At 52.4% G+C, this 23,182-nt stretch overlaps 2 protein-coding genes across 2 annotated transcripts; both read left to right on the top strand.

Annotated features, from left to right (window-relative positions):
* Nucleotides 1–827: 827 nt before the first annotated feature.
* Tsc22d4 (TSC22 domain family member 4) lies at nt 828–14,048 on the top strand. The gene is made up of 5 exons (XM_069989310.1): nt 828–1,303; nt 1,753–2,785; nt 6,060–6,220; nt 12,823–12,871; nt 13,364–14,048. The coding sequence occupies exons 2-5, from the start codon at nt 2,036–2,038 to the stop codon at nt 13,571–13,573; spliced, it is 1,170 nt and encodes a 389-aa protein (XP_069845411.1). The 5' UTR covers nt 828–1,303; nt 1,753–2,035; the 3' UTR covers nt 13,574–14,048.
* Nucleotides 14,049–15,521: 1,473 nt separating this feature from the next.
* Nucleotides 15,522–18,777, top strand: Spacdr (sperm acrosome developmental regulator). Its single transcript, XM_069989311.1, has 3 exons — nt 15,522–15,780; nt 16,237–16,539; nt 18,314–18,777. The coding sequence occupies exons 1-3, from the start codon at nt 15,724–15,726 to the stop codon at nt 18,542–18,544; spliced, it is 591 nt and encodes a 196-aa protein (XP_069845412.1). The 5' UTR covers nt 15,522–15,723; the 3' UTR covers nt 18,545–18,777.
* Nucleotides 18,778–23,182: the final 4,405 nt, after the last annotated feature.

Here is a 23,182-nt window from a genome sequence, read left to right on the forward strand (position 1 = left end):
ACACACACTCCTTAGTCAGCTTGTTTGTGTGTAAATGCATTGAGCCTGTATAGTTATCATGCATGACTGACTGTATTTTAGATCTAGCTTATAGCCAGCAAAAATAAAATAAAATAACAGAAGTGGAGGTGTGACTTACATGGCAGAATGCCATCCTTGAGCGGAAAAGGCCTGGAAGCCAGAGTGCAAGGCCCTGAGTTCAAGCCCCCAGGTATCCGCACCGCACCCCCCCCAAAATAAACATTAAAAAGTAAATTAAAAAATACAATAAAAATAAATTATTTTTGAAAATAATGTAAAAATGAGTGACGGGTTAGAGGGGAGTGGGGAGGGGGGGAAAAGGGTGTTTCAAATGGCACTTGCTTCAGCTGGAGGCCCTGAGTTCTAATCCCAGTACCACCACCACCACCAATGAAAACAACAAAAAACATGGTGGTGGGGGAAAGGTGAGGGATCGTGCCATTCCCATGCCATCACCAGGAGAAGCCAGAGACGCGTCAGCCCGGGTAAGCTGCAGCAGGCCCCCGGGGCGGGGCCAGTCAGGGAATCCCGGCCCCTCCCGCGCCCCCCGCGGGCGGACCACGCCCCCTCCCGGCCGCCAGCCCCCCTCGCCCTCCCTCCCGCCCCCACGCCCCGCCCCCTCTCGCCGCGAGCCCCGCGCGGCCGGCAGGCGTGGGGTTAAGGCCGCGAACGAGGCCTGGCGGCGGCCACAGCGCGCTCGCGGCCCGGCTTGGCGCGGACCCAGCTGGCGCGGAGCCCGGGCGGGAGGGGGGGGGGCGGAGGGAGGGAGAGAGGGAGGGGCGAGAGAGGGAGGAGGAAGCGGGGAAGGAGGAGGAGGCGGAGGAGAGCGGCGAGCAGGCCCGCGGAGGCAGGACTTCCTGGTGTGGGGGTTGTCAACAGCCCCGAAAGAGAAAAGACAGAGTCGAGCGGAGAGCTGCGGAGCGCCCCGACCCCGACCCGGCGCAGCCACGCGGCACGAGCCCCGGCAGCCCGCACCCCACTCCGCGCCCGGGGACCTCGGGGCGGCGCCCGGCCTGGCGGCGGGCGACCCGGCGGGGTGCGAGGCCGCGCGCGGGCCGCCACCGGGGAAGCAGCGCGGGGTCCTTTTTTTTCTTTCATTTTTGGACAGCAAACTTTTTCACGGAGATGCCTAGCAGGGTGTGGGGCGACCCTCGGAGAAGGCTGGGGAGCCCCTGATCCGCTGCCTCAGTGGCCCCGACCCGGGAGGCCCTAGGAAAAGTACAGCCGGACATCTTGGTCCCCGGACCCTCCCCTGGCTCCGAACGGCGCCGAGGCCTGAGAGGTAGGACTGGGGCTAGGCGGGGCCTGCCAGGCCCCCATGGATGTGGGGGGGGCAAGTGAGGGAGGGGGGGACCCTGCGGGCCCCCCCAGAATCCTCGAGGCGGCCAGGCCAGCTGGGCTCACCCAGGCCTCGGAGTTCTGTGCTCTTGGGACAATTCTGACCTAAGGGAGTTTGAATTCCAGGCAAGCAGTGCCCAAACTTTTTGGGTCTCAGCTGCCACTTCCGGTCTTGTGCGTGCCCTCTGGGCCCTGCTGTCCCCTCCGTCCTGGTGTCTGTCATCTCTGCTGCTTGTCTCTTTGTCTCTGGGTCTCTGGTGGTTTCCCCTTCCTCCCCATTCTGCTCCCCTGAGAGGAAGCCCCGGAGGTGGCCTCTGCGGGCTCTCTCTCTCTCTCTCTCTCTCTCTCTCTCTCTCTCTCCCCCTCTCACCCTCTCTTTCTCTCTTTTTCTAGTTTGCAAACTCAGCTCTGGATTTCGGCAGCGACAGCAGCAGGAAAAACCTGCCCCGGCCCCCACCCCCTCCGGCTACCTCCCCTTCCCTGTTCCCTCCTGTCACCAGCCCGGAGACACCCCCAGCTCCCACAAGGCTTCTCCTGCCATGTCGGACCCAGACGCTGCCAGGGGCCCTGATGTCCCCGTCATGTGGCTCCCCTGTTCCAGGGGTGCCTGAACCCCATCCACGAACCCAGCCCCTCCCCCACCCCACCCCAACCCAGTCCTGCGGCCCCAGGGACCATGAGTGGGGGCAAGAAGAAGAGTAGTTTCCAGATCACCAGCGTCACGACCGACTATGAGGGCCCGGGGAGCCCCGTGGCTTCAGACCCCCCTACCGGATCTGGGCCCCGCCTCCCCAATGGGGAGCCTAACCCAGATTCTGGGGGCCGAGGCACCCCCCGCAATGGGTCCCCACCACCTGGGGCCCCTGCCTCTCGGTTCCGGGTGGTGAAGCTGCCTCATGGCCTAGGAGAGCCTTATCGCCGAGGCCGGTGGACTTGTGTGGATGTGTATGAGAGAGACCTAGAGCCCCCCACTTTTGGGCGGCTCCTGGAAGGAATTAGAGGGGCCTCTGTGGGCACTGGGGGCAGATCTTTAGATTCCAGGTTGGAACTGGCCAGCTTGGGCTTGGTCACCCCAATCCCACAACCAGGCCTGACTCAAGGCCCCACCTCCTGGCTCCGTCCACCTCCCACCTCCCCTGGACCTCAAGCCCGCTCCTTCACAGGGGGACTGGGCCAGCTGGCTGTGCCTGCCAACAAAGCCAAAGCAGAGACATCCCTCCTATCTGCCTCCCCACCCCAGCAGCGCCCCCCAGAGTCTGGCATTGGTGATAGCTTGGGCATATCCCTGGCAGCCACGCCCCTGCCCTCCTTGAGGGTGGATGTAGAGGCTGGGGGCTCAGCAGTGGGGACCCCTCCACTGCCCCGGAGGAAGGATGGACCCATGCGGCTGAGAATGGAATTGCTTGCTCCGGAGGAGACAGGACAGGTAAGAGTTGGGATTTCAGGTTGATGGAATTGGGGGATGGGGAGAATCCTGGTGGGTGTACTTGGCCTTTTCAGACCTGGTCTAAGATCTAAGCCTTCCTGGGCCTTTTTGTCTTGGTCTCCATCCTGTCCTCCCTGCCTCCATTGTCACTTACCAGCCAGTAGATCACATAGTTCTCACTTTCTCTCCCTGTTTTTTTTTTTTTTTTTTGGGTCCGGTCATGGGGCCTGAACTCTGGGCCTGGGCACTGTCCCTCAGCTCTTCAGCTCAAGGCTAGTGCTCTACCACTTGAGCCACAGCGCCACTTCCAGCTTTTTTCTTTTTGCTTATGTGGTGCTGAGGAATCGAACCCAGGGCTTCAAGCATGCAAGGCAAGAACTCTACCACTGAGCCACCTTCCCAGCCCCTTGTTTTTTGTTTTCTTTGGGATCTGTTGTGGCTTGAATTCAGGCCCTGGGCACTGTTCCTGAGCTCTTTCTACTCAAGGCTAGTGCTCTACCACTTTGAGTCATGGTGCCACTTCCGGTTTTCTGGTGCTTAATTGGAGATTAGAGTCTCATGAACTTTTCTGCCTGGGCTAGCTTTGATCCTCAGATCTCAGCCTCCTGAAGAGCTAGGATTACAAGCGTGAGCTACCAGTGCCTGGCTTCTTTCCCTGTTCTTTTGTGCTATGATTGGTTTAGCTGTCTGGTCTCCTCTTGCCTTCATTCTGTATTTTGTGCACACGCATGCGTGCATGCCTGCTCACGCTGGGTCTTGAACCCAAGGGCCATGGTACTCTCCTTTAGCTTTTTCACTCAAGGCTGGCACTCTTATCACTTGAGCCACATCTTCACTTCTAGCATTTTACCGGTTAATTGGTAGTAGGAGTCTCATGGAAATCCGTGCTTGGGCTGGCTTTGAACCATGGTCCTCAGGTCTCACCCTCATGAGTAGCTGCCAGCTATACCTTTCTTCTCTCTCTTTTTTTTTGGTCCGTTCATGGGGCCTGAACTCTGGGCCTGGGCGCTGTCCCTCAGCTCTTCAGCTCAAGGCTAACGTTCTACCACTTGAGCCACAGTGCCACTTCCGGCTTTTTTCTTTTTGCTTAAGTGGTGCTGAGGAATCGAACCTAGGGCCTCATGCATGCAAGGCAAGCGCTCTACCATTGAGCCACCTTCCCAGCCCTACACCTTTCTTCTTCTTTGGCCTGTTGTTGCTCTTGGCCTTCACTCTTTCCATGATGCCTGTAATACATAAGGCCTGCTCACCTCAACTTTCACCTTCGGCCTCCATCTCTGCCTTAGTCCCTCAGGCTGCAGGTACTGAGGGTGAAGGCCCCAGTTGGGTGGCTGGCTGGGCCCCCTGGGGGAGGAGTTGCCAGTGTTTGGGGTGGCCATAAAAGGTAGGCATTCCACTGCAAGCTCTGCCTTACAGCCCTGTCCTGGGCTTTTTGTTTTGGGGGGGGGAGGTCTTCATTTTCCCATCAGCCACCCACCATCCAGCTCCAGCTCCAGTTTGGTTACAAGCAGGTTTCTGCGAGGAAGTGAGAAATTGTGTGTGTGTGTGGGGGGGGGCACATATTACAAGTCCTGGGGGTATGAGGTATCCTGACTGGTTCTGCTTTTAACCCCCCCCCTCATACCCCTGGGCCTCTCTTCAGGATTGCTAGCTAGGGGTGAACTCACTTCAGTGAAGGAGAAAACTGGGAAGCAGAAGGGAAGGGGTTAAATTCTCTGCTTCCTGTCTCCAAAAGAGGAACAAGTCTGGGCTGGGGGCAGGATGCCTGGGTCCCTGGAGTGGGATGGGGTGGGATGGAGGGTGGGGGATGGACAGCCAAGGATGTGAGAGTTGGATACTTATGCCCTGAAAGAGAAAATAACACCTTGGCTGCTCGAGGAAGGCCGGCAGTGTGAGGATGAAGGCTCTTCCCCCTTCCTGGCCATGGGCATAAACCGCAGTATAAAAATATCTTGAGCCTGGATGTCTGGACCCTGTCAGGACTGGTCAGGACCGGCTCTCCCACCGGCTCCTGGCTCCCAGTTCTCATGCCCTCAGCCCCCACTCCCCACTCTTCGGTAACTGTTTTCATGGAGTCCCTAACCTAAAAGCAAGAAGCTGTGGTTTCCTAGGGCCTGTCCTCAGACCCTTCCAGAGCAAGCCCCCTCTGCTAACAATATCTCTGATTAGCCTTAAGCTGCCTGTGAGCTGGGAAGACCCTGGCCCTCTCTCAGCAGTGGCCTGACCCCGCCCCCCTTCTTTCCTTATAGAGTGTGCTCCGGTCTGTGTGCACTGTCGCTATTTCTCTTGGCCTAAAAGTTTTTGATTGTCTCATTTCCTCTGGGCCAGGGGAGATCCGATGGTGAGCTGGGACCACCACCTGGGGCCCCCTTCCCTTGCTCTGTTCCTCTAAGCCACCCTGGACTCTCTGTTCTTGGCTTTTCCGAGAAACAGGGGCCTCCCGGGGCCTCACAGAGGCGTCTTGTCTTGTTCCTGTCGCCCCCGCCCTTTTGCAAGCGCCCCCGCCTGTTGGGCTGTGTAGGTCCACGCCCAAGCTCCACCTCCTGCCTGCCTCCCTCCCTGCTCCACAACACCCCCACCCCACCCCCAAAGCCTGGAGGGTGGAGAGCTGTTGTAGAAATTTTCACCTGAAACCCAGACAAGTTTAAGAAGAGACTTAGAATGAGAGGGGGAAATCGTGGCATGGAGGACCAGTTTCTGAAGATTCATTCATTCTACAAATAGCCATGGACAAACTTTACCGTCTAGCAGGGGAGACACAATAAATACTTTTAATTTCAGATAATATTAGGTGCTGTAAAAGAAAAAAAAAAAACAGGTCAGTGGTAGGGACCAAGTGGTAGGGATTTGCCTTTGTAAGGAGGTGACATTTGAATGGCCTTAAAAAGGCACAGATAAACTTTTAAATAATCTTTTAATTTAGGATCCCTGGCTGAGGACAATGAGGGCTACCAGAATGTAAACTGAAGCCTTTCTCTGAAACCTCAGTACTTAGGATGACACCCCTAGTATCTGCTGAGTGCTTTTAGTAGAGCTGAAGACAGGACTTAGAGGCAGGACTTCCTATGTCCCTTGGAAGAAGGTGGGGGGGTAGAAAAGACTGCTTAGGCAAGTTGTAAGATGGCTGTATTCTCTCTCTTTTTTTTCTCCCCCTACCCCCTTCTACCTTTTGGTGTGTTTCGTGTCCCCCCCCATATACGTGTGTGTCATATATATCATATATATCATATGTATATATATGATATATATGATAATTCTTCATCCTCTCCTCCAGGTACACCCACTTGACTCTCGACCCAGCTCCCCGGCTCTCTACTTCGATGCCAGCCTGGTTCACAAATCTCCCGATCCTTTTGGCGCAGCTGCAGCCCAGAGCCTCAGCCTGGCCCGCTCCATGCTGGCTATCAGTGGTCACCTGGACAGCGATGATGATAGGTAGGTGGGTGGGTTGAGTCGATGTGGTCAGCACCTGGGATAGGCTTGATATTGCCTGGCAGGTGTGCTCCTCACCCCCCAGGTGAACTTGGAGAGGACCTCTGAAATTTAAGAGACCTGGCTGGCACATAACCACTGGGCCACGTTGACTTGGGACCTACTCCCTCTCTGTGGGAAGAGCTGGGTGGGACTGCCCTGGCTTAGGCTGTCAAGTCAGAGGCTTTTTTAGAATTTGAAGGGACTCATTGTTGTCAGATTCCCAGAGCTCTTGTAGATTGAGAGGTCACTTAAGCCAACTCTAGGAACCCATTGGGCATGTATGTTAGACCAGAGAATCAATTGCTCTCCTCCCAGCTTTGTCTGTCTGTGTCTGTCTGTCTCTCTCTGCCCCTGTACTTTTTTTTTTTTTTGGTTGGTCATGGGGCTTGAACTCTAGGCCTGAACGCTATCCCTCAGCTCTTCAGCTCAAGGCTAGTGTTCTACTACTTGAGCTACAGCGCCACTTCCAGTTTTCTGGTGATTTATTGGAGATAAGAGTTTCACTGACTTTCCTGCCTGGGCTGGCTTGGAACCACGATCTTCAGATCTCAACCTCCTGAGTAGCTAGGATTACAGGCATGAGCCACCTGTGTCCAGCTGCCCCTGCCCATTAAGGCCCTACTGGGCTGTGAGGTGACATTTTTATAAGTCTACATGGACTCTTTTTAAGGCTGAAGGACATCTAGTACCAAGAAAGTATTGCTCCAAAATTCTGTTCCTTGGGGGGATATGGTGAACAGAGACCTGGCTAGGAACACCACAGGGGCTGCGCTATTGGGCAGCAGGGTAGCCCAGAAGGACAGGACTTTCTGGCTTTGCCCCTTTTGGTGGCAGGGTGGGCAGGACTTTTCTGTTTCAAGGGCTACAGTTTCTACATGCATAGGAATGTTAGCCTGCTGACAAGGGAGAAACAAAATCTTGAGGCTTTTGGTTGCTGGGTGTGGATTGATAGGATTGAGAGAGGGAGCCAGTACTTCTATGGGAGGGAGCAGTGAACTTCCTGTGGAAGGCCTAGGAGGGGAGGGACTTCCTGTTTCCAAGGAAAGAGTGGGGTGGGACTTCTTGAGTTGGTGAGTGGGTGCTGGAGGGCCCCATTCCAGGTGTGTGGGTGTGGGGGGGTCACTTCTTGTCTCCCCATAGGTGGCACTACCCCTAGAATCAGGGAATAAGGTCCATGAATGAAAAGAGGTAGAAAAGCGCTGGGCACAGTGGGTACCTACAGTGGAAGGAGAAGGGGCAGCCAGGAGCCCATGGGATAAAGAACAAGGGGCTGGTGCCAGACAGGACAGGGCAGGGCAGGGTAGCTTTTACACTCCCTTCCAGCTGGCTCCCAGGAATGTGTGAGGTGTGAGGTCGGCCAGGGCCAGGGTCTGGGCCTGGACAGTCACCTGCCCCCCCCATGGCTGCTATTCTCAGAGTTCCCCACCCACACCCCCTCCCATTTGGGTGGTTCCCTGGCCCAAGAACACCCTGCCCCTCCTCCACCCTGAGTTCAGAGCCCAGCTTTCTCTATCTGGGAGAGTTCTGCCTTCTGAGGCCTCTGCTCTATTCTTTAGGCTTATCCCCCTCCGTCCTTCCTTCCTTCTTTCCCTCCCTCCCTCCCTCCTTCTTCCTTCCTTCCTTCCCTCCCTCCCTCCCTCTGCCTGTCTCTCCCTCCTTCCTTCCCTCCCTCTCTCCCTCAGTTTCACCCTAGTCTGACTGGTTGGGCTCCCAGCCTCCACTTGAGGCTTCCCTCTAGCCCCACCCTGCTAGGCTAGTGTGTTTGGCTCGGGCCACCCCCTTACCCCAGGGATAAGGTATGGAGCCCACACATCACTCTTCCGCTGTGTCTGGAGCTGTGTGTGTGTAGGGGGGGGGGGGAGAACAGGGTCTAAATGGCAGGGGACCTCCCTTTTTTGGAGGGAAGGCAGGTTAGAGGGAACTGGGGGTGCCTTACCAAGTCCTTAAATCTGGGATGGGGAAATAGGATTCCTGGTGAATACAGACTGTTCATGTAGTGTCCCCTACACCCCTGTGGGAAGCTGGGAGGGTTAAGGTATGAACTTGAATATGACTTGGTCTGGCTTTGGGGCGGGGAGGTCTGTGCGTTTAAAGAGAATGAATCTTGTAGATTTCTCTGTCCAGTGCCCTCCTCGGGGTCAGAAGCTACTTATCTCATGCAACTCTAAAAGCAGTCACAGGATTCTCTTCTTCCAGATAAACAAAAACAAAAAGAACAGACTCCTGACTTGTAGAAAGATTCGTCCAAGGTCACTCAGCCATAAGTTCCCTGGAGTGGAAAGGAAATCTGAGCCTGACTCCACCCCAGCCATACTTTTTCTCTGTTGGGATAGGAAGGCAGTCTCTAGTATGTCTTCTCTCAGCCAGGCTGGGACAGCTCACCCTTGGAGTGGCAGGAAGCCAGCCCCTCCCCCTCCTTGCCCTGGCCCCGCCCCCAGGCTCCACAGATCCGGGAGGGTGTGTAGACTGGGCACATGAATGCTACTTTCTTGGCCTCTGCCCCATTCCCTGGGGGCTCCTAGAACACATCTAGGGAGCTGGGCTGACCCCTGTCCTCAAGTTCAGAATCTCCCTACTTCTCCCAGAAGTTCTGCATCTTTATCTGATCTTCAAATGGAAACTGTTTTATTTGACCTTTATTTGACCAGCCTGTAAGACTGTCCTCCAACCTGGACCCAAGAACACTGCAGAGCTGAGTTCCCTCTTGTGTGTTTGGTACTGCACCATTCCAGGGGGTACTCTCAGCTGAAGCCACTAGTGTTTGTTGTTTGTTGTTTTTTTTTTTTTGCCAGTCCTGGGGCTTGAATTCAGGGCCTGGGTGCTGTCCCTGAGCTTCTTTTGCTCAAGGCTGGTGCTCTACCACTTGAGCCACAGCATCAATTCTGGCTTTTTTGTGTATGTGGTACTGAGGAATCCAACCCAGGGCTTCATGTATACTAGGCAAGCACTCTACCACTGAGCAACATTCCCAGAACAGCCACTAGTGGATTTTGGGGTTTTTTTTGTGCCAGTACTGGGGCTAGAACTCTGAGCCTGTGGCTCTCTCTCAGCCTTTTCACTGCAGTTGGTGCTCTTACCACTTGAGTCATATCTCCATTTCTGCCATTTTGCTAGTTAGAGGTAAGAGTGTCTCAGGTTTATCTGCCCATTCTGACTTCAAGTAATGATCCTCTGATCCCAGCCTCCTAAGTAGCTAGGATAACTGGGTTCTTAAAAGGGTGGGTTTGGGGCTGGGAAGGTGGCTCAGTGGTAGAGCGCTTGCCTTGCATGCCTGAGGCCCTGGGTTCAATTCCTCAGCACCACATAAGCAAAAAGAAAAAAGCTGGAAGTGGTGCTGTGGCTCAAGTGGTAGAGTGCTAGCCTTGAGCTGAAGAGCTGAGGGACAGTGCCCAGGCCCAGAGTTCAGGCCCCACGACCGAACCCCCCCCCCAAAAAAAAAGGGTGGGTTTGGGTTGCTGGAGTCCTAGTGCTTTGAAGTGTTAATGTTAGAATGTCACAAGGTAAGTGCTGTCAAAACTCTCCAGTGCTAGACAAACAGGAGATAGTTATCTGTCAGCCAATGAATGTTTATTGTTGTATTCTTCCTTTGTTTTTGGCAAGGATGAAGAACTTATTTGGCATCTTTGCCCAAGTGTCTGCCAGAGGCAAGGCCCATGTTCCTATTTTCCTGTGCCTGTCCCTCTTTGGTCTGTGTATGTGGTGGGTGTTCAATTTTTTTTTTTTTTTTCTTTTTTGTGCCGGCCCTAGGTCTTGAACCTCAGAGCCAGGGAAATATCTCTGAGCATTTTTGTTCAAGGCTAGTACTCTATTACTTGAGTCACAGCTCTTCTTAAGGCTTTTTTGGTGGTTAATTGGAGATGAGAGTGTCACACACTTTACTGTCTCAGGCTGGCTGCAAACTGTTATCCTCAGATCTCAGCCTCTTTGAGTAGCTAGGATTATAGGCATGAGCCACCAGCACCCACCCCTCTGAGTTTTCTTGTGGTGGTCTCAGTCTCCATGAGGTATCCTGGATTAGAATAGCTGGAAGATGGCTCCCTTGCGCGCCCCTCCCCCCCCTCCCCCCAGCCTCCTAATCCTGGGGCTTGAACTCAGGGCCTGGGCACTGTCCCTGAGCCTCTCTGTACTCAAGGCTCGTACTCTGCCATTTGAGCCACAGTGCCACTTCCGGATTTTTCTGTTTATGTGGTACTGAGGAATTAAGCCATGGCTTCATGCATGCTAGGCAAGCACTCTACCACTAAGCCACATTCCCAGCCCTAGAAGATGGCTTTTTTCCCCTTGGTTGTGGGACTTGAATTCATGGCTTGGCACTGTCCCTGAACTCTTTTGCTCAAGGTTAGTTAGTACTCTACTGCTTAGAGACACAGCTCCACTTCTGACTTTCTAGTGGTTAATTGGAGATGAGTATTAAGAAACTGGGCAGTAGTGGCTCATGCCTGTAATCCTAGCTACAGGAGGCTGAGATTTGAGGATCATGGTTCAGATCTATTCCAGGCAGGAAAGGCTGTAATATATGTCTCTTATCTCCAGTTAACAACCAGAAAACCGGAAGCGATGCTGTAGTTCAAAGTGCTAGAGCACTAGCCTTGAGCACAAAAGCTCTGGGACAGTGCCCCAGGTCCTGAGTTCAAGCCCTATGACCAACAACAAAAAGACTCTCATGGACTTTTCTGACTTTGAACTACGATGGTCAGATCTCAGCCTTCTGAGTAGCTAGGTTTACAGGTATCTTTGACACACTCTGTCCTGCCCTCCACTTGAACACATCTCCAGGCCCAGGTGTCCTTCTTCACTCTGCTCTCCCAGGTCTATTCACCCCATTGGTTGATCTACCTGTCAGTGCCTTTTGCACCTAAGCTTGGACAGGAAATGGAAAATTCCCAGCTCTCTCACGCTCCCTTCCTTAGTGGCAGGGCTTCAGCAAGGGTGACCTTGGGCTGAGGGCTGATCCCCCTGCAGGGAGGCTGGTTGGAGCTGACCGCCAGAAGGGAGGGGCCCACCGGGAGCTGCTGAGCATTGCTGGCCACCTGGTGGGACTATGGTTCTGAGGCTGTTATGGCTGGCCAGGGCTCTGTCACCCTGCTTGCTAGAAGCAAGGTGGAAGGTCCCGACACTGTGGGGGCTGGGCTGGCTGGTGGACCACAAGGTGGAGCAGGGGGCCTGGGTGTGCAAGAGAGAGCCTTAGAGGTGGGGCAGGTATCAATGGCCTGTGCAAGACCCAGGGTCTTGAGAAAAAGCCAGGTTCTGAGACCCAGAGCTGGGTATTCCTGGGCCAACTGGGATCATAACCCTAGGGAACGCTGAGCTTGTGTTGCCCTCTGGTGGTCATTTAACCAACATCCAGACCTGCTCCTGATTTGGCTCCCTTTCATCCTTCTCCCTGCTCGCTTCAAAGCTCTCTTGGTCTTCCCAATGTCCCACATCCAGCCTCACCTGTCTACCCTTGCCTGAGACCTTCTCTTTAAAGTCCTAGGACCAGTCCAAGAACCTAGACCCAAGGCCTCAGATCCACAAGCCATCTTTGATTTACAAGGCTCTGTTGCCATGGTAACCATTACCATTCCTCCTCTCCTTTGTAGTGTGTGTGTGGGGGGGGGGGTGGGAGACACTCTCTATTACTCTGATCCCAGGGGTCATTCGTGATGCAGGCTTTGTGTTTTGGAGGATTATCAGAGCCTCCCATTCCCCCTCTTATCTGAGGCCTTAAGAGGCAGGTGTTAGCCCAGAGTAGGCAGACAGGGTCAGGGGTTAGAAGAGGCTGGTTTAGGCCTCACCTTGATGCCCCTCCCCAAGCCAGACCTCTTAGCCTCAGCCCCTCCCCTGTCTCAGGCCACCAGCTGACTTCCCTCTGTCACCCCCTCCCCTCCACTCTGGGATTGGTGCCAGGGTGAAAAGGGGACACTGGCACAGACTGTGTGTGTCTGGGAATTCCCGCCCACCGTGGAGCCAGAGGAGGGGGGGTCCCGGTGTCCCTGGGGAGCCAATAGCAGCCAGGCCTTCCCTTGGGGTTGGGGGGGGGGGAGGGAGGCTGTGTATATCTTTCAGGCCAGCACCCTGTAGGTTCTGTTTCCACTCTGCCTGCCTGGTACCAGCGAAACCCCGCTCTGTCCCGGGGGGCTCTGAGCCCCCCAGGCACTGGCTCTGATATTGGAGGTGGGGGGAGGTTGAGGACCCTTGGTCCTCAGGGATGGCTCAGCCAGGGGTTTCTGTCAAGTCTCTGGTGTCATCTTATGAGACCCGAGTGGTAGGGATGGCTCCGGGGCCATCCCGGAAAAGGGGCTGTGTCTCCTCCCCATGCTCCCCACGCGGAGCTTCTCCCATCCGAGGGGCACCTGGACCCCCATCCCACCGAGGCCGAGGGGGGTCGGGCCAACGATCTGTACCCTGTCGGGGGATGGACAAAAGCCTCCTCCCCCTGATTCTCTACTGCCACAGGTAATGGGTGCAGGCCAGAGGCTGAGCTTGAGGAGGAGGCTGGAGGTTGCTCCAGGGAAAAGCTGGGCTGTACGAACACCTAGCTCCTCCTCTTCCTCACCTGTCACCTCTCTGTGTCTCTCCAGTGGTTCCGGAAGCCTGGTTGGCATTGACAACAAGATCGAACAAGCCATGGTAAGAGGAAATGTCTCTGTCCACTTCTGTTTATCCTGCTGCTTGAGAATACTAACCCAGCCCCTTGATCCCACCCCACTCCCTGGTCCTTTGAGCTTTGCCCCTGTCCTGCATCCTTGCACCCCTCCTTCATGTCCCCTTCTTTTTTTGTCGGTCTTGGGGCTTGAACTCTGGTCCTGGGCACTGCCTGAGCTCTTCATCTACCTCTTGAGCCACATTTCCACTTCTGATTTTCTGGTGGTTTATTGGCGATAAGTGTCTCACGAATTTTCCCATCTGGACTGGCTTTGAACCTCGATCCTTAGATCTCAGTCTCCTGAGTATCTAGGATTACAGGTGTGAGCCACTGGTGCCCAGCTTTCCCTCCTATTTTGGAGGGTGCAAAAGCATCTTTCAAGGCACCTGGGGTAAAGGATGTGGTGGTCTGGGTAGTAGTTGAGCAGTTGTGATGCTTTTTTTTTTTTTTTTTTTTGCCTGTCCCCTTGTCCCCAGGACTTGGTGAAGTCCCACCTCATGTTTGCAGTTCGGGAGGAGGTAGAGGTGCTGAAGGAACAGATCCGTGATCTGGCGGAGCGGAATGCAGCGCTGGAGCAGGAGAATGGACTGCTACGAGCCCTGGCCAGCCCAGAGCAGCTAGCCCAGCTGCCTTCTTCGGGGCTCCCTCGGCTTGGGCCCCCTGCACCCAACGGGCCCTCTGTCTGAGCCTCCTTTCCCTCACAATGTGCCTTTGGGGGAGTGCCACAGCTGCTGGGCTTTGCACCAGCTGCCTGCCCCCTCTTTCTATGCAGCTTTAATGCCCCCCTCCCCAAATCCCTGAAACTGGGAGTTCGAGGCTCAGTGTTGGCCTGTTCCCCCACCCTACCCCATCTCCCCCTTGGTCCCCAAACCTTGATGGAGGAGGGAAGGCTCAGGATGGAGTGTTAGATGGAGCCCCCATCTCCACAAGAGGTTCCAGCCCCTGTCCCTCCCTAGGTATCAGTGTTCTGGGGAACCCCCAGTAGATGGCTTTGAGAGGAGGAGTCAGAGGCTCCCTAGCACACACCTTGTTCCCTTGAAGTTCTCCCCCCACCTCTCCATTGCCCAGGGGAGGGCACTATGGACAGTATCTGGAAGTTCTGGGATTCAGGTTGTTATTAAAATAATAATTATAATTAAAAAAAATCTGAAGAAACTTGAATTTGGAGGTTGGTATAGAATTGCTTGCCGGCCACTGTGAACTTCTGTGAAGATCTCTGTCCACTCTGGGGGTGAGAGTGGGGGGTGGGGAGGAGGGGGAGGTTGGTGGGGGCACAGTGGGTCCAGAGAGATTTAGTACCGGATCCTGGGAAGAAGGGCAGGCAGGCCAGGCAGAGAAAAGTGTGGTGAGGGCAGCATCTGCCCACGTGCTGATGGGGGAAAGAGACAATGAAGCCTTTGGTGAAAGTACAGGATCCACCCCCCCTCCCCCCAGCTTCCCAGCGTGTCCCCTCTGCAGGCTTGGGGGCGGAGTGGAGGACCCTGAATGGGCCCCTTGTCTTCAGGTTGGGTGTAGGCCAGGCTCCTTAGCACATGGTGCCCTCACCAGGCCTGACTGGCCGCTGCTGTGGGTTCCACCACCCCCCTCCCCCAATCCTTCAGCTGGCTGAGGATGGGCCCTGTGGGTGAGCAGGCCCCTCCCTGGCAGCCTGGGCTCTTGTCCTAGATGGAAAGTCAGCCAGGAAGGTCGCCATCTAGTGGGAGGAAGGGGACCGTGGGAGACCGAGGGCTCCTGGGGACCTGGAGGAATTGTGCAGAAGCTGGTATTTAGAGGGCAACCTGGGTTAGTTTTTTGTTTTTGTCAGTCCTGGGGCTTGAACTCTGGGCCTGGGCACTGTCCCTAAGCTTCTTTTGTTCAAGGCTAGCACTCTACCTCTTGAGCCACAGTGCCACTTCAGGCTTTTTCTGTTACGTGGTACTAAGGAATCAAGCCCAGGGCTTCATGACTGCTAGGCAAGCACTAAGCCACATTCCCAGCCTGGTTGGAGCTCTTTTGAGCTCTCTAAACTTACGACTGGGCAAAATCTGTGCGCTCTCTTGCATTCTTTCTGTCTCTGTCTCTGTCTCTGTCTCTCTCTCTGTCTCTCTCTCTGTGTCCCTGTATCTCTGTCTCTCTTGGTCATGGGGCTTAGATTCAGGACTGGGTATTCTACCTCTGAGCTTTTATACTCGAGGCTAGCACTCTACCACTTAATAGCCACAGCTCCACGTCCTGTTTTCCTGTGGATAATTGGAGATGAGTGTCACAAACTTTCCTGCCAGGGCTGACTTCAAATCACAATCCTCATATCTCAGCCTCTTAAATAGCAAAGATTTCAGGATGGAGCCACTGGTACCTGGCTGAACTCAGATTTTCTGACTCTTAGTCACCTCATGGGTAGGGTGGCACTGACCATAACACATACCTTGAAGGGAACTTAATATGACAACCCATGGGAAAGTCCTGGCACATACAAGCATTCAGTTACTGTTTTCTTCTCTTGGATTTGGGCTTGGTAAAGTCAAAACGATGAATGATTGGCTCTGTGGGTGCTGGAAGGGCTGTGGGGGTTGGGACAGGGTCCTGGCAGCTCTCACAATGGGCTAGAATTCTCCCTTACTGTAGGTTCTCATCCACTTGGACTCCTCTCCCTGCCCCAGGGAGGGGAGGAAGAGCCTGGGACGAGTCACTAGGGAAGAGTTTCTCCCTTGTATTTCCTGGTTCTTCCTTCACTGTTGTGTTTGAAGCTCCTCAGCTTCCACGAGCCCCCTTCCACTGGCAGCCATTGGCTTATAGCCTGTCCCCTGCCCTGCTCCGAATGCTGGCTCTGCCCCTACTTTGAACTCTATATCCAGTCATGGTCTCAAGGTTCTTCAAATGGGTTAGGCGTGTTTGGCAAAAGATGAACAGTTGGGTGAGTTTCATACACTGCCTGGGATAAGGGCTTTGGCCAGTGACATCTTGGTTGTGGTACACACCACACACACACCAACCAACCATATTCCTTCACTCCTGGCCTCTTGGGACTAAGCAAGACAGGATAGGAAGCAGGGAGGATTAAAAGGGATGGAAAAGAACATTTGGGAAGGAGGCCAGTGAAAGTCATCCCTGATTTGTGCGTGTGTGTACTAGAGCTTGAAATCAAGTCCTGAGAACTGTCTTTTAGCTTTTTGTTCAAAGCTGGTGCTTTACCACCTGAGCCACACCTCCATTTCCAGCTTTTGATGGTTAATTGGAGGCCAAAGTCTCATGGCTGGCTTTGATCCATAATCAGATCTTAACCTCCTGAATAGCTGGGATTTCAGGTATGAGTCAGATTTAGGGACTTCTTGTTGCTGGCAGCTACCCCTTTTCTGTTTCTGTTTTGTAGGTTTTCTCCTGGAGACACAAACCTGAGTCAATGCTGTTGGAACGATCTAGCTCCAAGAAACTGGCCCTGAAAAAGATGGAGAAGACTCCTGCAGAACTTTCAACATCAAAATTAGTCCAGACACCCAGTCTGAGTGCGTGTGCGAAGGCGCTTGAGCCCTGTGCATTGGCCACTACCACAAAGCAGTCAATGGGCAGCCATGGGAATCGCTCCTTGATGCAGCTGTCCCGGACGGCTGTCCAGTCCGTCTCCTCACTTATGTTGTCTACCCTGCGGTCTGGTTGGCAAATGTGTAGGTGGAAGGTGAGTACTTTCCCACCTTCCAAATCGCCAGTGATTCATTTCTTCCCCCATTCATTTGTCTAGAAATTCTTTCCTATGCTCCTTGTGTTGCCAGGCACTGAAAAGACAATGATGAACAGGATAAGAGGACGGGTTGGTTCTGTATCTCAAGAGGGATGTATTGTGGGAGGTACAGGGAGCTGGGAGTGCAGACCTGGGGACACAGAGAAAGAAGAAGACAGGGTGAGCCAGGTGCTGGTGGCTCACGCCTATAATCCTAGCTACTCAGGAGGCTGAGATCTGAGGATTGTGGTTCAAAGCCAGCCTGGGTCAATTAACTACCAGAAAACTGGAAGTGGCATGTTGGCTCAAAATGGCAAGCCTTAAATGCAAAAGCTCAGGGACAATGCCCACGCCTTGAGTTCAGGCCCCCATGACTGAAAAAAAAAAAGTGTGTGTGTGAAATAAAAGAGTTCACTTCATTTGAGTTGGGAAAGGATTGATAAGGGGAAGTAGAAGAAAAAGGGAGGGGTGGTCCAGGAAGAGAGAATAGCAGGTGTATTCAGGAATGGCCTGAGGGGTCTGGGAGGGGGTGGAACAATCCCTGAGCCGAGAGACAGCTCACCTCACACAAAGCAGGTAGATGATGAAGTTGTAGAATTTGATTGTTGTTGTTGTTGTTGTTGTGTCTGTTCTAGGGCTTGAGCTTTCACTTGGCCTTTTTGGCTGAAAGCTATCTCTACCACTTGAACCACAGTTCTACTTTTGGCATTATGATGGTTAATTGGAGATAAGAGTGTCTTGGACTTTTCTTCCCCAGGCTGGCTTCAAGCTGCCATCCTCAGATCTCAGCCTCTTGATAGGTGACTTGAGCCAGCAATGCCTGGCCCCAAACAAACTGAGTTCTCTCTCTATCAATTGTCATACCGATTTGCTTCACCAAGTGCTAAAGATGATGGGCCTTGTTTCAAACCCTAGTGATTGACAAGAGCAGACAAGCCATTTTCAAATTTTTCTTTTTTGTGCTGGTACTGGGAGTTGAACTCAGGGCCTAAGCACTATCCCTGAGGGTTTTTGTTTTCTTTTTGTCAGTCCTGGGGCTTGAATTCAGGGTCTGGGCACTGTCCCTGAGCTGCTTTTGCTCAAGGCTAGCACTCTATCACTTGAGCCACAGCACTACTTCTGGCTTTTTCTGTTTATATGGTACTGAGGAATCGAACCCAGGGCTTCATGCATGCCAGGCAAGTACTCTACCCCTAAGCCACATTCCCAGCCCTGTCTCTGAGTTTTTTTACTCAAGGATAGCACTCTATGATTTGAGCCACAGCTTCACTTACAGTTTTTCGCTACTTAATTGGAAAAAAGAGTCCCATAGATTTTCTTGCCCAGGGTTGGCTTTGAACTGTGATTCTCAGATCTTGGCATCCTGAGTAGCTAGGATTACAGGCATAAACCACCAACTCCCAACTATTATCTTTTATTTAACATATTCACCATGAAATTCAAAGGTTTGAGTGAGGATTCAAAGGTAGCTATTTTCCATGAGTGGCAAAACAGGACAGTCTTTGGAATAAACAGTGCATAAAATGTAGCATGCTGGGGCAGATAGCAGAGTAGAGAGTGTGAACAGACCAAAAGAGTCTTTTGGAATGAGGTGTATTTGAGGGAGTCTGATGGAGGAGGTGGAATGAGCCCAACCTTTTTCTGTTTATCTGCGGGTGATTCTACCTAATATTTTTTTCTCTAGTCCCAGGGATTTGCATGCGTGCATGCATGTCATCTCTTTCTCTTGCAGTCTGTAAGTTCTTCCTCAATTACCTCTCAAATGAGGGTCCGGTCCCCCTTGGATACGCCAGAGGCTGAGATGCTACGAGAAGTATACCTAGTGCTGTGGGCCATTCGGAAACAACTACGACAGCTGTCCCGCAGGCAGGAGCGGCGCAGGCGACATCATATCCGGACCCACATATCTCCACCCCCTGACACGGTGCCAGGCCTGAAGCAAGATGCCCAAAGTCCCCTCTAGGTCGGGGGAGCCCTAGAACCTCAGAAATCCCCACCTTGCTCTTAGGTAAGGTGGATCAAGAGGGGTCAGGACAACAGGCCAGAAGTTGTGGGTAAGGAGACGTTTTTCATGCTGTTAACTCCCATTGGGAGCCCCAAGGCCAGGCCTGGGGGGTCATACCTACTCCCCTTCTCTGTGTTTATTCAAGTTGTAAAAAAGATTATCAAAGTATTGATTAATAAATATCACATATTTCTGAGTAGATGAGTGAGCTTGTGAATAGAAGAGCTTTAGGGAGGCCAGGATAGGGCACCCTAGTTTGGAAATCCTGATATGTATAGGAGTGACCCTCAGTCTGTGATAAACAGGGACTGTATTTCCTCTAGGCAGTTGATGGTTAGCCATAGCAACAAACAGCTATTGAGTACCCTTTGAGCATCTAGCATGCATCAGGCAATCTGCTAGTTAACACTCTCTAGCAGTTTTTCAAGAAAGTTATTTAGGGTGGGTCTGTTCTTAACTGACCACCCCCCATGCTTTTTTTTTTTGTTGTTGTTGATCATGGGGCTTGAACTCTGGGCCTGGGTGCTGTCCCTGTGCTCTTCAGCTCAAGGTGAGCACACTACCACTTGAACCACAGTGCTAATTCCAGTTTTCTGAGTGGCGTATTGGAGATAAGAGTCTCAAGGACTTTTCCTGCCTCGGCTGGCTTTGAACTGCAATCCTCAGATCTCAGCCTCCTGAGTAGCTAGAATTACAGGTGTGAGCCACCGGCACCCAGCACTGTCCCCCCACCCCTGCTCTTTTTCTTAGGAGCTCTTGGCTTTGGCTATGCCATGGCCTTGGAGCCTGTGATTTTGACCCAGCTGTCCACGTCCTGCCAAGAACCTTGGGAAACTACACTTCCCAGAATGCCTGGCAGCAATGTGGGCTCTGAATAGGAACCCTACCCATGCCACTGCAGAAGTCAAGTGAGGGCTGTGTTGATCCAGCAGGGATGGGATGGTAAGGTCCAGCTTGGCACTGGGAGCCCAACATCTCTGGAGGGAGCCATGTTGATGTGGAGGTTGTATTTCAGACGCCTCAGGAGGGGAGATCCTGCAGCTGTCAGTCTTAGCCTGGCCTCTGGGCCAGACCTGGGAAGATGAAGGGATCGTTTTCCAGGGTAAAGCAGGCATCTTTCACCAGAAAGCAACATTTGGAAGATGTGAGGGGGTCACAGGATTTGCAGATGGCAGCAGCTTGTGTAAGGGAGGAGGGCAAGGAACCATACTGCAGCTCTGCTGGGTGATTCTCAACTTGTGACTTGCTGAGCACAGCAGGGGGAAAGTGAGGAATGGCAGGCAGGGGTGGTTTTCTGGAAATCATTAGACAACTCACCCACCCCTCCACTGCTATGGGAGGGTTGGGCCCACTTAATATTAGTCAATACTTAAAGCAACAGTACTAACACCTATTACTTAGGAAGCCCTTGTAACCAGATAACCAGATGATGGATGAGGAGGTTGCATGAAAACTTCCTTCTTGGACTGGGAAGGTGGCTCAGTGGTAGAGCACTTGCCTTGCATGCCTGAGGCCCTGGGTTCGCTTCCTTAGCATCACATAAGCAAAAAGAAAAAAGCTGGAAGTGGCGCTGTGGCTCAAGTGGTAGAGTGCTAGCCTTGAGCTGAAGAGCTGAGGGACAGCGCCCAGGCCCAGAGTTCAGGCCCCACGACCGGACCCAAAAACAAAAAAAACTTCCTTCTTTCCTCCTTTTCTCCTTTCTCCTTCATCCTTTCCACTCCTTCCTTCCTTCCTTCCTTCCTTTTCTCCTTTCTCCTTCATCCTTTCCACTCCTTCCTTCTTTCCTTCCTTCCTTCCTTCCTTCCTTCCTTCCTTCCTTCCTTCCTTCCTTCCTTCCTTCCTCCCTCCCTCCCTTCCTCCCTTCCTTCCTTCCTTTCCTTCTTCCTTTCCTTCTTTCTTTCCTTTTTTTTTTGGTGCTGGTCCTGGGGCTTGAACTTAGGCCTAGGTGTTATCCCTTAGCTTTTTTTTTGCTCAAGGCTTGGCATTCTATTACTTGAGCCACAACTCCATTTCCTGCTTTTTGTGGTGCTTAATTGGAGCTAAGGGCCTCACAGACTTTCTTGCCCTGGTTGGCTTCAAATTTAGATCCTCAGATTCAGGGCATGAAGAAAACTTCTAGGTGCGCGCTAGTGGCTTATGCCTGTAATCCTAGCTACTCAGGAGGCTGAGATCTGAGGATCACCATTCAAAGCCAGCCTGGGCAGGAAAGTCCGTGAGACTCTTTATCTCCAATAAACCACTAGAAAACCAGAAGTGGTGCTGTGGTTCAAGTAGTAAAGCACTCACCTTGAGCTGAAGAGCCTCATGACTGTCAAAGAGAGGGGAGGGGGGGGGGAGAGAGCTTCTGCTTTCAGGTTTTTAGGAGAGACCTCACGGTGAACTGGTGTATAGTGACTCAATTTTGGAGTTTCCAACCACCAGTTGTTTGCTATATCTCCAGTGTATATCAGGAACCATTCTGGGATCAAACAGCATTGGTGATAGCTCCCAGGAACCCCGAGGTATAATAGAGCCCAGACTCTTGGAGTAGCATCTACCATCACCATCTGATGTGAGCTTTTATATCCAGATTCAGCCTCCACGTTTAGAAATGGGCTCCTGTTCACTGAGAACCTTAGGTTTGAGAGAGGATTGGAAAGGCCAAAGCGTGGTCTCTGGTAAATAATCTTGCAGGTAGCTACAGGCCCAGGAAACATCCAGGCCTGAGGCTATGTGCAAATGGAAAGGAATCCTGCTCTCATTTTTCCTTGACTTCTTCACCATCATAGGAGTGGGAGGTAGAAAGAGGACCCTGAGTTCAGCCAGAAGCCATTGGGAGTTACTGGTATATCCCACCTCTCTCCTTTCCCAGTCCTGTCTGGGCTCAGCCCAGGAAATTGAAGGAAAACTTCAAAGTAAAGGTGGATGCCCAGAACTGTCTACCCGAGTTGGCCTCCTTCCTGACTCATCCTGAGGAATCCCAGCCAAAAGCTCTGGAGGACTGTAGGATGACCAGAGAAGGAGGAAAACATGTAGAGTCTCCCGGAATGGGAAGAGAATAGTACTCAGCACTTAGGAAGTAGAGGCAATAGGACTGCAAGTTCACAGCCAGCATGGGCGACTGAGACATCATCAGGAAAAAAAAACAAAAACAAAAACAAAAAATCTATACACCAGTGGCTCAGTCTATAACCTAGCTACTTAGGAGGCTGAGATATGAAGATCTGTTTGAGACCACTCAGGGCAGGAAAGTCTGTGAGACTTATCTCCAATTAACCACTAAAAATCTGGGGACGGAGCTATGGCTCAAGGGGTAGAGCACTAGCTTTGAGCCAAAAAGCTCAGGCACAGTGCTGGGATCTGAGTTCAAGCCCCAGGAAAGGCACAAAGAGAAACAGATTTGGCCTGGTTTGCTCTGGTCCCTGAGGTTTCTGAGCATGTCATTTCTTTTTTTTTTTTTAATTGGGGACTGAGTTTTATTTATTTATTTAGGGTCCGGTCGTGGGGCCTGAACTCTGGGCCTGGGCGCCGTCCCTTAGCTCTTCAGCTCAAGGCTAGCACTCTACCACTTGAGCCATAGCGCCACTTCTGGCTTTTTTCTTTTTGCTTATGTGGTGCTGAGGAATCGAACCCAGGGCCTCAGGTATGCAAGGCAAGCGCTCTACCACTGAGCCACCTTCCCAGCCCCTGAGCATGTTATTTCTTCATGGACTTTCCCAAATCATGTGACCAGAGATGGGGAAAACCCTCTTTAAACCTAACATCTCTTGATGCTTTGTTTTTCATGGTAGTTAATGGTACCTGATATGATCATATTTGTATAAGATGTGAAAGTTGCCAGAATAAAAGTGGAGTCACTTGTGTTGATCTTTTCCTTTTTTTTTTTCCTTTTGTACCAGCACTGAAACTTGAACTCAGAGTCTCAGTCTCTTGCTTAGCTTTTTTTTTCCCCCCAGTCATGGGGCCTGAACTCTGCTGAACTCTTCAGCTCAAGGTTAGCACCCTACCACTTGAGCAACAGTGCCACTTGCAGCTTTTTCTGCTTATGTGGTACTGAGGAATCGAACCCAGGGCCTCAAGTATGCAAGGCAAGCAATCTACCACCGAGTCACTTTCCCAGCCCCTCTTACTTAGCTTTTTTTAGCTTAAGGCTGGAGTTCTGCCACTTGAGCCACACCTTTGTTTTTTTAGGCTAATTTGAGATGATGAGTCTCATGGACCTTCCTGCTCAAGCTGGGTTCAAACCACAATCTTCATATCTCAGCCTCTTGAGTAGCTAGGATTGCAGGTATAAGCCACTGATGTTTGACTACATTGGTGGTTTCTGAGGAGGTTTTATGCCTGGACCGTCTGTTTTTTTTTTTTTGTCAGTCATGGGCCTTGAACTCTGGGCCTAGGCACTGTCCCTTAGCTCTTTAGGCTAGTGCTCTACCACTTGAGCTACAGTACCACTTCCTGTTTTCTTGTGGCTTATTGGAGATGCGTCTCACACTTTCCTGCTGGGCCTGGCTTTGAACTATGATCCTCAGATCTCAGGCTCCTGAGTAGCTAGGATTATAGGTGTGAGCCAATGGCACCTGGCCAGCCTGGGTTTTGATCCTCCTTGTGCTCTTAGCT

The sequence above is a fragment of the Dipodomys merriami genome, unplaced genomic scaffold (genome assembly GCF_024711535.1).
Source record: "Dipodomys merriami isolate MVZ:Mamm:240054 unplaced genomic scaffold, mDipMer1.0.p SCAF_373, whole genome shotgun sequence".
In the NCBI taxonomy this organism is placed as follows: Eukaryota; Metazoa; Chordata; class Mammalia; order Rodentia; family Heteromyidae; genus Dipodomys; species Dipodomys merriami.